Source organism: Vulpes lagopus, chromosome 11 (assembly GCF_018345385.1).
Source record: "Vulpes lagopus strain Blue_001 chromosome 11, ASM1834538v1, whole genome shotgun sequence".
NCBI lineage: Eukaryota > Metazoa > Chordata > Mammalia > Carnivora > Canidae > Vulpes > Vulpes lagopus.
In genome coordinates this window covers 64,600,927-64,614,410 of record NC_054834.1, presented here as the reverse complement: position 1 = coordinate 64,614,410, position 13,484 = coordinate 64,600,927, and the positions used below count along the sequence as shown (strand labels likewise).

Here is a 13,484-nt window from a genome sequence, read left to right as displayed (position 1 = left end):
CATTAAATCCTATTAGGATTGCAAGAGTATAACTAGATGTGCTAGTGCTGATATAAAGACCAAATCCAGATATAGGTGTAAAAGACATACAGATATTAGTGCGAAGGTAGATGCAGATATAAATGTGTTTCTTGTTTCCTTGTATCAAATATCTCCTCATGAAAGAGTGTGGAAATTGGGTACATATGTGTCAGTATAGTTATATTTACATTTTTATTTTTATTTTTATTTTTATTTTTTATTTTTTAAAGATTTTTTTTTAATTTATGAGAGAGAGAGAGAGAGGCAGAGACACAGGCAGAGGAAGAAGCAGGCTCCATGCAGGGAAGCCTGACGTGGCACTCGATCCTGGGACTCCAGGATCATGCCCTGGGTTGAAGGCATCATTAAAACCACTGAGCCACCCAGGCTGCCCAATATATTTACATTTTAAAATGACAATTGATGACATATGATGCTTGAGGAAGAGCATCTATGTCTAAACATGCTAAAGTCTTTGAGGAAACAATGTAGTAATTAGTGATAAGTTATTTGAGTTTACTGAATTATTTTTTATTCTGCTCTATTTCATTCGTTATGTGTTGTGTTCTTCTTAAACCATATTATAAAACGATGAATTTGAAATTAACATTAAGTACAGAAGTAATAATGAAATATAATCTCTTTAATAAAGAAATTAAAACATTGTATAACACTAAAATCCCTTTTGGCCATCACCTTTATTTCTGAGAATTAAATCTTTCCTTCCACATTTTTTCTATTAATTTATAAGTACAGAGGTTCTCACAGAAACTAAATGGCATTCTGTGACTGTGTTCTTTTTTTTTTTTTTAGCATGCACATTATCATACTGTGATTATTTTTGTGTTTTCCACACGAAAGAATGTCTTAGTGATTGGTATCATGTTAGATCTCTCCTAGGTATCATCAAACTATTGCGTAGTTTTCCATAATGAGAACATACCACCCCTTATTTCTATTCTATTTTCAGGTTTTAGATCAATTCTATTTTCCAAATTTGAGTGAGTCTGTGAAGAATATCCTTTTTTGTAGTTTCTTGGGTAGTTTTGCTGGGTCACTCATAAAAAATTTTAATGAATACCTTTTAAAATTTTAGTTTTATGAAGTCGATGAGTGAGAATATAATATCTCATTCCTGCATCTCCCTAATTCTAGTGAGGTTGAATATTTTTATATATTTTTGGGCAGTTGTGATTTCCTTTCTATGTATTGCCTTCCCAAAATGTTGCTCTTTTAGAAAATTGGGCTACTTATCTTTATGTGATCGATTCACAGGATTTATAAATATTTATTCCCATTTGCTGCTTTTAAAAATATTTGGTTCATATGAAGTTTTGTCATATGGAAGATTTTAAAATAGATTTTATATTTTTATGAATTTGTTTTATGTTCTTTGCTTTAAAAATGTTCCTACATAAGATATAAACCCATTCTAAATATTCTCAATTTTTTTCTTACTTTTTTTGGATACATTTGTATTTTTTGACATCTGGATTATAATTGTTTGTGCCTTATGAGTGATTTTTTTTCAGAGAGAGATTTAAAGTCCTCAGTTATTAAAATTCAAATCAATTTGATTTCCTGGAGTTTAAATCAATTTGAAATTTCAACTTAAATATGGAACAAATTGGGATCCCTGGGTGGCTCAGTGTTTAGCGCCTGCCTTCCACCCAGGGCGTGATCCTGGAGACCTAGGATTGAGTCCTGCATCAGGCTCCCTGGATGGAAACTGCTTCTCCCTCTGCCTGTGTCTCTGCCTCTCTCTGTCTCTCTCTGCCTTTCATGAATAAATAAATAAAATCTTTAAAAATATGGAACAAATTCCAATATATATGTATTTATATATTAATTATTTTTATATATTTTTATGTATTTATTTATTGACTGTCTTCAAGTCCAGCAATCTGTCTTTACCTACAACGTTTTAAAAAATATTTATTTATTTATTCTTGATACAGAGAGAGAACACAGCAAGAGGGGCAGACACAGAGGGAGAGAGAATCTCAAGCAGACCCTGTGTTGAGTGTGGAGCCAAACTTGGGGGTTGATCTCATGACCTTAAGATCTCAAGACTTGGACACTTAACCAACTGAACCACCCAGATGCCTCTACCTCCAACTTTTTAATTGCTATAGCTTTATAGTATATTTCAATTCTGAAAGATATGTCTATCCTCTTTGATCTTCCTTTCAAAAAGTTAGATTAGCTACTCTGGCTATTCTTTCAAATTTTAGAATCAGATTTTGATGAAAATATCAGAATTTTTGTTTTAATTATTGAATGTATTAATTGGGAAGAATTGACATCTTTCTTATGTTGATCCTGCTTAGCCATAAACATGGTACAATCTTTTAATTCGTTACAATATTTTTAATCTTATAATACAATTCTATATTCAATGAGGGAATTCTGTTTTTAAGGACAGAATAGGGACGCCTGGGTGGCTTAGCGGTTGAGCGTCTGCCTTTGACTTAGGGCGTGTTCCTGGAGTCCCGGGATCAAATCCCACCTCAGGCTTCCTGCATGGAGCCTGCTTCTCCCTCTGCCTATGTCTCTGCCTCTCCCTCTGTGTCTCTCATGGATAAATAAATAAAATCTTTTTAAAAAAGGACAGAATAGATAACTCACAGATAAAGTAATATTGAACTGTTTATTTTAAACAAATAACACCATAGCCCAGAGTCATTGCAACTGTTTTTATTTACGTGATATTTTTCAGAGATTTTTTTCAAGAAATTAGACCACAGGTTGTTAATTTGTGGTTCATTGATGGAATTTAAACTGAAAGTCCACAAACTCCATCAAATCCTATTAAAAATCTCTTTGTATGCCAAATGTACATTTTTCTAAAAGTAAAAAGTATTGTTCAAATGTTGTTATAGCCCTTCAAAAACTGGCTGACACCTGTAAATCAGTCTGTAGCATTTATGTTTTATAGAGCTGGGCATTGAGATTAGCAGTTTTGTGATACATTTTTTGCCAAAAGGAAGTAAGAGATATAGTTTAATATTTTGCACCAAAGAAATATGTTATTATTTTTTTAATATTTCAGGACTGGGACCCAAGAGCCTGTTAAGGAAAGAAAGTGGTTAAATTAAAAGAAATACAAGATTTTAAAACAGATCTAGTGAAAAAAGATCTCTGGATGCAATTTGACCCTGCAGGGGTGCTGTCTTACTGGAAAGTGAAAGAAAGTGGGACTAAGGGATTAAAACTCCTGGGTTAGAATGAAAAGTGATCTAGGAAATGAGGTCAATTCCAGGAAGCCACAAATATACTGGAACCTCATACAGTGGAGCAACTCTTCCCCAATGATCTGATCTTTGCTCAATGTTCGCAGAAAGGTGTAAAAGGCACTTTATTAAATTGTCATTTAGAGATCTAATATTTAAAATGACGAACTCACTAATGATTAATGATGCTACTGAACTTTCAAGGTTCAGCACAGCTTTAGTTCCTGGGAAGGACTGAGAATGATAAGACTGCCCTTGAAGAAGAGATAACCTCAATACTGTTTATACATAACAGAGATTCAAAAATTACTCTTAAGGTATACTACTGAAATCACACCTCAAAATTAACCTAAAAAAGAACATTTCATCTTCTAATTATTTGTTCTGTTGTTCATAGTAAGCATGAGACTTTGGGATTTATTATATTTTCAATTAATTATTTCTGCTATTATTATTAGCTATGGCTACTCTAATGAACTATATCTACTTGTTGATAGATTGTATGTATTTTGTATACTGCTGCACCCTTAGCATTAATTTTGGTGTTTGCATCATAATAAACAATCAACATATATTTATCAAATAAATGAATGACTTTTAAAATAAATCAATAATTTTAAAAAGTTGGGTGTTTCCAGTATGTTAACTTTCCCCTCTACATAATCAGACCCGCAGAAGCAATGGGACATGAAAACATCACAGAATTTATTCTCTTGGGACTTTTTAGTGATGAAGATTCGAAGGCCGCCTGCTTTGTGCTGTTCGTACTTTGCTACATTGCAATTCTCTTAGGAAACTTGCTCATTCTCCTCACAATCAGGGGCAGCCGCCTCCGTGAACAGCCCATGTACTTTTTCCTGAGCTACCTATCTTTCATGGATGTCTGCTTCACTTCCACAGTGGCCCCCAAACTGATCACAGACCTACTGGCCCAGCAGAAGACCATCTCCTACAATGGCTGCATGGCCCAGATGTTTTATGCCCATTTCTTTGGTGCCACTGAGATCTTCATCTTGGTGGCCATGGCCTATGACTGATATGCAGCCATCTGCAGACCCCTTCACTATATGGTCATCATGAGCAGACAGTTGTGCTATGTCCTTGTAATGGCCTCAATTCTTGGAGCACTTACCCATTCAATCATGCAAGTATTGATTATTATTGAACTTCCCTTCTGTGGCCCCAATCAGATAGACCACTATTTCTGTGATGTTTTCCCCTTGCTGAAGCTGGCCTGCATGGATACTAGCTTGTTGGTTATTGTGATCATTACTACCACAGGAGTGCTGTCCATTTTGACCTTTGCTGCCTTGGTAATTTCTTACATCATCATCCTGTCTACCCTGAGGACCTACTCATCCCATGGCTGCCGCAAAGCCCTCTCTACCTGTGGCTCACATATCACTGTTGTGTTCATGTTCTTCTTGCCTCTCATCTTCATATATGTCCCCATGGCTGATTCCGTCAGTAATGACAAAGTGTTTGCCCTATTTTATACCATGATTGCTCCCATGTTCAACCCTCTCATCTACACATTGAGAAACACAGACATGAAGAATGCCATGAGGAAAATGTGGTGCCGGGATGCACGGTTTGAAGGGAAATGAAGTCCCTGGTGTTCAAACCATCCTCTGGATCACCTTCTATCCACAGCATCCTAATGTCAGCAAATATGGCAGGTACAGAGAGGTGGTGTGTTGTCCTCAAAAGTTGCAAGACTTGAAGAGAGAGGGCCCTTAACCACCTTCTTTCTGTTACTTTATTTTTCTGAACCTATGTAAAGGGGACGAATCACATGACCTCCATGTCCCTGCCAGCTTTAACATTCTGGAACTCATGTCTGGCATTTTGGAACATTCTGTCCATCATGATCCCAGACATAGTGGACATATAACACTTTTATTAGGGCACACTATAAAGACTGTGTGGTCTGACAGTTATGCCTTGCTTTAGGAAACAGATTTTTGACTGAGACACCTCTTACAAAGACAGAGAGGTCTTAAGCACTCCATTTTTTACTGGTGTCCATTGCAATAGAAGAATCAAGCAATGCCCCCAAATTTGCAAGTGTTATTGTATATTTTAACCCTTTACATAAACAGATAATGCTTGTAAAATAATGGAATGCAGGTGAATGAAATACACTATTCACACTGTCGTTATTGTAATTAATTCTTAGTACCCTAATGATGGTGTATTCCAGGAATTAGAATTCAAATTAGATAATGAACACCACTTTTCAATCCTTTGAATGTAACTCCATGACCTCATTTTAAAATAACCTCATTTTAAAATCCTTCATGAATGTGCAAATTGATGCTTTTTGTAAATGTGCAATGTGGAAAATCTCCCATTCTGTAAAAGACCCTGAGCTTAAGAAGCCACACAGCTGAGTGTTGCTTGGGTGGCTCAGTTGGTTAAGTATCTGATGTTAGCTCAGGTCATGATTTCAAGATGCTGGAATTGAGCTCTGCACTGCATCAGGCTCCCAGCTCAGTGGGGAGCCGGCTTGTCCCTCTGCTCTTACCTCCCCCTCCCAATAAATAAATAAAATATTTTAAAAAAAGGGAAGCTACACAGCTGAAGACATAGATGTCCCTGGGGTACATTCTGTAGATCCTCACTGCTCTTAATGCAAATGGCATATTTTGACATTTTTCTTCTACCATTTGTGTGATGCAAATTTGTCTCACTTTGACTCAGGCAGTCCCTTATACTAGTGAGAAACAGAGAAAGTTAGTTTGAGAAGCAGATGCAACTCACTGAAAACTGGAACATAGGCCAAGAACAACTTCAGTGCATTGAGGTGTTTCCAGTTTATACAAGAATTCTCAAGTTTTGTGAATTGGAAGGGGCCTCTGACATCATGTAGGGCCATCCCCGAGCATGACAAGAGGAACCAAGGCCCAGAGAATGGGTTCATGAAGTTTGCAAATATGGGAGGCCCAGACTTGTTATTTTCTGGTGCTCCATCCTCTTCAGTACAGTCCCCGTAAAGAAATTGAATTGTATTTACTTCAAGTAAGTATACCTGTCCTTTGTGCACCAGAAATCTGTATTTTTTTTTTTTTTGGATTACAGTTGATACCGAATGTTGCTTTAGTTTCAGGTGTACAGCATAATGATTCTACCAATGTCTGTTTTGCTGTGCTCACCACAAGTGTAGCTACCACCTGTCCCCTTGCACTGCTACTATAATACCAATAGACCACATTCACTATGCTATGCCTTTTATTCCTGCGACTTATTCATTCCATAATCAGAAGCCTGTATCTTCCACTTCCCTCAACCATTTTGCCTGACTCCACTCCACCTACCTTCCCTCTGGCAACCATGGGTTTGTTCTCTTTATTTATGGTTCTGTAGGAATCTGGGTTTTAAGGGGAGGAGTACATTTACAGGAATTAGCCATAGTTGATGATGATTTCAGCAATAGTTTTTCCTTCCCCAAAAGACCTTGACATGGGTACTGTCTGCAAATTCAGAAACTTAGAACATAATGGGAGGCAGAAAAATAATGAAGTATATTGAAAAGGAGGTAAGAAAGACAATAGCAGATTAAGTCAGGATTCTTGTTTTGATGTTGATCTGGTGGCAGTTATGTCCTGAAAAAAAAGTGTCTATAGCTGTATGGGCTTTTGCCTAATTCTGGTGCTTATTTTTAATAAACCTGTTATTGAAGCATATACAGGCTACATTCTCTGATAATGAATTAAATTTGCTCAGTGTGACAAATTTGCTGCATGGAGCCTGCTTCTCCCTCTGCCTGCTTCTCCCTCTGCCTGTGTCTCTGCCTCTCTCTCTCTGTGTCTCTCATGAATAAATAAATAAAGCCTTTAAAAAACAAAAAGAATGAATATCCCTTGCTAGTCAAGACTTTAGTTCAAAGGCATGACTAAAAGAGTGTTGTGGAGGAAAGTTACAAATGGATAATATTCATTTATTGCACTCTTTTCTAAATTTAGTTCAAATTTAGTTCCTTTGCATCAGTTAGTTGAATAGACAGGGGCATATATTTAAAGGTGCGGCTGCTTGGATTTCATTGACTCAGAGTTCCCCTGTGCTCTAAGAACATCAAGTATCATCTATTCCCAGTATTTCCAAATTGAAGTGCTCAGATGTGCCACTGTCTGTATAGCAATTACAAGATGAGCAATATGGATTTTGAATGTCCCTTAACTATGGCCTAATAAATTGGAAACTCATAACACAGACACTTTATCTCTTCAAAAGTTTCTCCAAATGACTCCCATGATCAAACAAACTAGAGAAGCACTGATCTAGTCATCATCAAAAACTGAGCAAGTGGAAGTCCATTGAGATTCCAAGCTGGGATAATAAACATGATTTTGTGTGTTTCCAGGGCCAAAGTTTCTTAATTGTTACGTCTATTCCAGATATGGCACTACTTTTGGTCTTATCTTTATCTATGTGAATGCATCAACAACAGAGATAATCTTTTTATTTATTTATTTTATTTTATTTTTTTCAGAGATGATCTTTTTCAAGACTATGTACAGATCTTAATGTAATGTGCACACACACACAGACACACTCTACCATAAACACCCAGGTACAGGCAGTAACAGAATAATCAGATCTTTGCAAAAGACAAGGAAGTAATAAGAAGAATAATCAGTGATGTGTTCATTTGTTATAGAAAAATAAAGCTCAGATTGCAGGAAGTGAAGAAGAGATGTGTGATAAAGGGCTCACTGTGTTCAGTAAACTGCTTGGTTCAAACACTGGAGAAAATACAGTTTCCCAGTTAGGCCTTTCAGTATTTTATTCGCCCTGTTGTTTGAATCAAGTCACTTACTCATCACATGTGTATTTATTTTCATTCAATTTCTTCAGTTTTTCCTTTTAGTAACTGCATGTCAATGGAGACCAGTGGCCCCAGACAAGTCAAGATTAGTCAGGTAGCAGGAGCATATGAATGGGATATTAGAATTACCATGCAGATCTTTGAGGCAATTTTTCCTCCAGTATCCTTACTATTTGGGTAAAGAAAATGAGTCCTAGAGAATGGAAAGCTTTCTCTCCAGAGCAGAGGATTAGGACAGATCTTTTGTTTTTTAAGTGTATTTAATATCTTTTTCATGTGCACATACGTCCCTTCCTTTTGAAGCCTTGCTAGGTTTAGTTTCTATTGTGTTTTGGCTTAGATCAGAGCCCTTAGCTCAGATTTCTGTTATTCTTCTTGTATCCTATTGTGCAAGAAACATATCCATATTGAGTGCTCAATATGTTTCCTTCACAGTTCTAAATGATAGAAAATGGCCTTAAATACCTCCAGTAGACTCTCATTCTTTAAGGAAAATGGCAGAGTCCAAAATGGGAAGAAGTAAACAATGGTGCTGAACTTCTCATTTTAATAAGATTCCTCTAGCCTAGGTCTTTCAGAAAATTTACCTACATATGAAATATTAGAATATATTGATGATAAATAATACCTTAGTTGTGTAGAATGTTTTATTATCTCTTTTATTCCTTCAAAACCCATGTGAAGTCTTTATTACTGTCGTCTTTGAAAAGAAAATTTAAGATCATTCAGGTTAAATTATTATTTTCAGCTATTTATCGTTAGCCTCTGAGAAAACCTTCCTGCCCCACAGTCTTTTCATTGCATTTTTTACTTCTGCATTTCTGAGTGTATAGATCAGAGGATTTAACATGGGGGTGATAATGGTGTAAAATACAGCTACCATCTTATCCTCTGAAAAGGTAGTATCAGGGCGCATGTACATGAAAGTACATGGGCCAAAAAAGATTATGACCACAGCAATGTGGGAGCCACATGTGGAGAGTGCTTTGCGCCTACCTTCTGCTGAGTGTTTTCTCAGGGACACCAGGATGACAGTATAGGAAATTATCAAGATAACGAAGCTCCCTAGAGCAATGGTACCACTGTTGGCTGTCACCACAACACCAACAATATATGTATCTGTGCAGGCAAGTTTCAGCACAGGGTGGACATCACAAAAGTAGTGATCGATCTCATTGGGTCCACAAAAGGGTAGCTGAACTACCAGAGCCACCTGGATAATGGAGTGTAAGAACCCTCCTATCCAGGTTCCCAACAACATTTTATTGCATCTGTTCCGGTCCATGATGGTGGTATAGTGTAGGGGTTTACAGATAGCCACATAACGATCATAAGCCATTACAGTAAGGATGAAGATCTCTGTGCAACCAAAGAAATGTACTCCAAAGAGTTGCAACATGCACCCGACATAGGAAATAGTTTTGCTCTTGGCTAGTAGATCAACAATCATCTTGGGAGCTGTGACTGAAGAGTAACAAATATCCACAAAAGACAAGTAGTTGAGGAAGAAATACATGGGAAACTTGAAAAGGTTGCCCATGTAAACAGTCAGCATGATGAGGAGGTTTCCAAGAAGAATGACCATATAGAAGAAAGAAAACACCACGAAACAAACTTCTTCAACCTCTAGGTTCTGAGAAAGACCCCAGAAAATGAACTCAGTTACATTATTCCTTTTTTCCATGGAATTAGTCTAGCACACTCAGTTCCCAAGAGACAATGAAATTATCTGAAAGAAAAACATAACAAGGAACAATGACATTTATTTCTGACTTAAAATTATTGGAGAATCATAGTAGTTGGAACTTGAAAAATGTGTAGTTATGGCTGCTTGGCCAAAATACTTACAGAAATTGATGTGTGATCATCTTACCTCCATTTTTAGTCAATTCATTCACATCAGATGAGGAAATAAATCCCAAAGAGATAAAGCAAATCCTCTAAGTCTCATATCTAATCAAGAATCTTGCTTTTATTAAAAGTTTTACTCATCTGTTTGTTTCTAGAAATTTGCTAGTTCTAATTCTGTATAGGAACCTAATGTAATTTTGAAACAACTCAATGTTGGGGGATATGGTAATATTTATATATCTGGAAAAGCTCATCTTATTTTTGGTACAGAAATGAAACATATACCCATATTTTCCCTTCTGAATACTGACATGAGAGTTCAGTAGTTGAATGTGGGTGACCTCCACAGATTCTTCTTAGGATACTCTAATCTTTGAGTAAGCGAATTTATGGTCCCCATTTGATACCAGGCTCTTTTTATCAAGAGGTGGTGGGTACAGTCAGAAAGAGGACAAAAATTCTACACGTCTCATTCTGAGACAATGCTGCTGTATTTCTAGATAAATAATTTAGCCTCACAGGACTTCTGTCATCCTATTTGTGAAATGAGAAAGTTTCAGTTCATTGCCATCTATCATATGAACAGTTATTTCTACTATGAAAGGAAATCCATTCTGTCAGCTTGGAATAGTCATGAAATCCTGATGAAGAGGCAGAGATAAAAGAAGACAAAGCAATGAAAGGAACCACTGGACACACATCAAGACAAAGGAGAAAAAGTAAAATCTGGGGTGATTTCTCATCTTCAGACTCAGTGTTTGAGGTTTCCTCAGGAATTACTTTTAAGTAACTATTATATAAAACAAATGTCAGAGAGAAAGAAAAAAGGAAGGACTCTGCCCTTCATCTCACTAATTCCTTCAGGTGTCCTTTGAATCTTTCAAGTTTCATGCTAGTTTATATTAATTCTCCCACTCGGGATGTATTAGATATTTTGAAGAGGTCATCACTGGAAATACTTTTAATACTTTAGATTTAGAAATGGACAGTATCAGATGCATCTTCAGTGCTGGGATTTTAGGTCCTCTAGTGAGGTCATTGGAGTATTGGAAAGAAGTATGTGCAATAGTTTTGATTGAAAACTAAAATTTTTCCTCAAGCTGAGCCACCAATGTAAATGATTCCTTGAGTAGTAGGTTGGGATGGCATTGCACAGTGTCTAATGTCATCATTAGGAATTTGTCTAGGGGATCCCTGGGTGGCTCAGTGGATTGGCGCCTGCCTTCGGCCCAGGGCGTGATCCTGGAGTACTGGGATAGAGTCCCACATCAGGGTCCCTGGATAGAGCCTGCTTCTCCCTCTGCTGTGTCTCTGCCTCTCTCTCTGTGTGTCTCTCATGAATGAATAAATAAAATCTTTAAAAAAAAAGAAGGAATTTTGTCTGTCTGAGACCATATCCCCTCATGACCTGTCACATGTATCACATATAGCTTCTGCTAAACTGTGTGCTCTCAGCTGTCCCTTTGCAGCAACAGTGTGTTTAGCTCTTCCAGCTTTTGGGAAACTACAGCACTATGTTTTCTGTATATTAGAGCTGACAGAGTCATTGTTACATGTGTGCCTTTCCTTGTAGGACACAAAATAATGATAATAATAACAATGGTAAAAATCATAATAGTAATAATACTTCAGATTCAGACACAAGAATACTTCACCCTGTTTTGACATGTTCATTCTCTTTTTCCTTCTGAATTAAAAGAACAAAAAAATCCCAAAACACTATTTCCACTGGGAAAGTCCTTCAATTTAAGAGGTCTCAATACTAGTAGTTTTTGATACCTGTAAATTACATTGTTTGGCTTTCAACTAGAAGAAACTGGACATTTAAACAGAAACCTTGGTTTTGTGCTTCTGTTATTCAATCTATATGGTCCTTGAGGAACTCTTATTATTCCTTGAATTAAGACTCATCTCAAAGAATTTCTTCCTCCACTTTCTGAGCATTTCAAACTTGACAATGTCAATTTGTTTTGAAATTATTTATATTTTCATGTTCACAATCCTTCTACTTATTTTATAATCATGTATAGATGCATGTTATTATCTGATCATCATCTTAATAATTTTATTTTCTGCTTACTTCTGAGACTAGTTTCTTGCAATTGTCTTTACAGGGAACAGTAAAGCAATTTTATTTAACCCCCTTTTTCTATATTATTTTTTACTTTAATTTTAGAAGAAAATAAATCTCACCAGTATTGTCCAGGGCTTGAATTTTTATTTATTTTGCCATTTCTTCTGAGGTAGTTTGGGTGCAGAGCTCCACAATAGACTAATGCCTTAGGAATTGCTTTGTGAATAATTAGTATCAGAAATTCCTAGAACACCCCACTCTAAGTCTGGTAAAAGTCATGTATTGTCTTTGCTGATTCTGTCTCTCACCCACTGAAACCTGCCATTTGTAGTATGTTTACTATGCTCCTTTCTCATCTTCTTATAAGGTCTGTTAAAAGAGAATGATGAAAATGTTAATGACCCTGGGGAAAGCTTTTTCCCAAAGTCTCCCTCCATATTCAGAACCACAACAGAGAACTGACAATGAGCTATAATTTCAAGATGTCTTTAACAACTTTTTAAAAATGTTAAATTTATCTTTATTTGTTAAATTTGAAAACAAATCAATTATTGATTTAGGGCCATAGCAAGAATCCAAATGAAGAATTGTTTTATGAATGATATCTTGCTCATGGGAATAATGTGTTTAAATATGCATAAATATGCTAAATATTTAATGTAATGCATATATTAAAATATCTATTTTGGGGGTATTTTCCGATTGAAATTTATTTCCTCTGCTCTCTTGAAAGTTCTATCTGATTGGAAAAGAATTGGTTCAATAGTGCCATTGGAGTTTATTGCTTTTCTTTTTAATTGAATCTCTGCTGATATCTGGAGAAATTTCTGGGAAAGTCACTTATAGTTTATACTTGGAACACTTTGTTTTTTGTATATTTTTTATTGGAGTTCGATTGCCAACATATAGAATAACACCCAGGGCTCATTCTGTCAAGTGCCCCCCTTAGTGCCCATCACCCAGTCACCCCATCCCCCTGCCCACCTCCCTTTCCCCACCCCTTGTGGGTTTCCCAGAATTAGGTGTCTGTCTCTCATGTTCTGTCTCCCTCTCTGATTTAACCACTCATTTTCTCTCCTCTCCCCTATAATCCCTTTCACTATTTTTTATATTCCCCAAATGAATGAGACCATATAATGTTTGTCCTTCTCCGATTGACTTACTTCACTCAGCATAATACTCTCTAGTTCTATCCACGTTGAAGCAAATGGTGGGTATTTGTCATTTCTAATGGCTGAGCAACATTCCATTGTATATATAGACCACATCCTTATCCATTCATCTTTTGATGGACACCGAGGCTCCTTCCACAGTTTGGCTATTGTGGACCTTGCTGCTATAAACATTGGGGTTCAGGTGTCCTGCCGTTTCACTGCATCTTTATTTTTGGGGTAAATCCCCAGCAGTGCAATTGCTAGGTCGTAGGGTAGTTCTATTTTTGACTGTTTGAGGAACCTCCACACAGTTTTCCAGAGTG

At 36.6% G+C, this 13,484-nt stretch overlaps 2 protein-coding genes across 2 annotated transcripts; one reads left to right on the top strand and one right to left on the bottom strand.

Annotated features, from left to right (window-relative positions):
• Positions 1–3,934: 3,934 nt before the first annotated feature.
• On the top strand, positions 3,935–4,861 carry LOC121501668 (olfactory receptor 4P4-like). Its single transcript, XM_041773968.1, is given in 1 exon segment — positions 3,935–4,861. A coding segment is annotated over 1 exon segment (927 nt).
• A 3,969-nt stretch (positions 4,862–8,830) lies between these two features.
• Positions 8,831–9,766, bottom strand: LOC121471965 (olfactory receptor 4S2). Its single transcript, XM_041722896.1, has one exon. The coding sequence runs from the start codon at positions 9,764–9,766 to the stop codon at positions 8,831–8,833; it is 936 nt and encodes a 311-aa protein (XP_041578830.1).
• Positions 9,767–13,484: the final 3,718 nt, after the last annotated feature.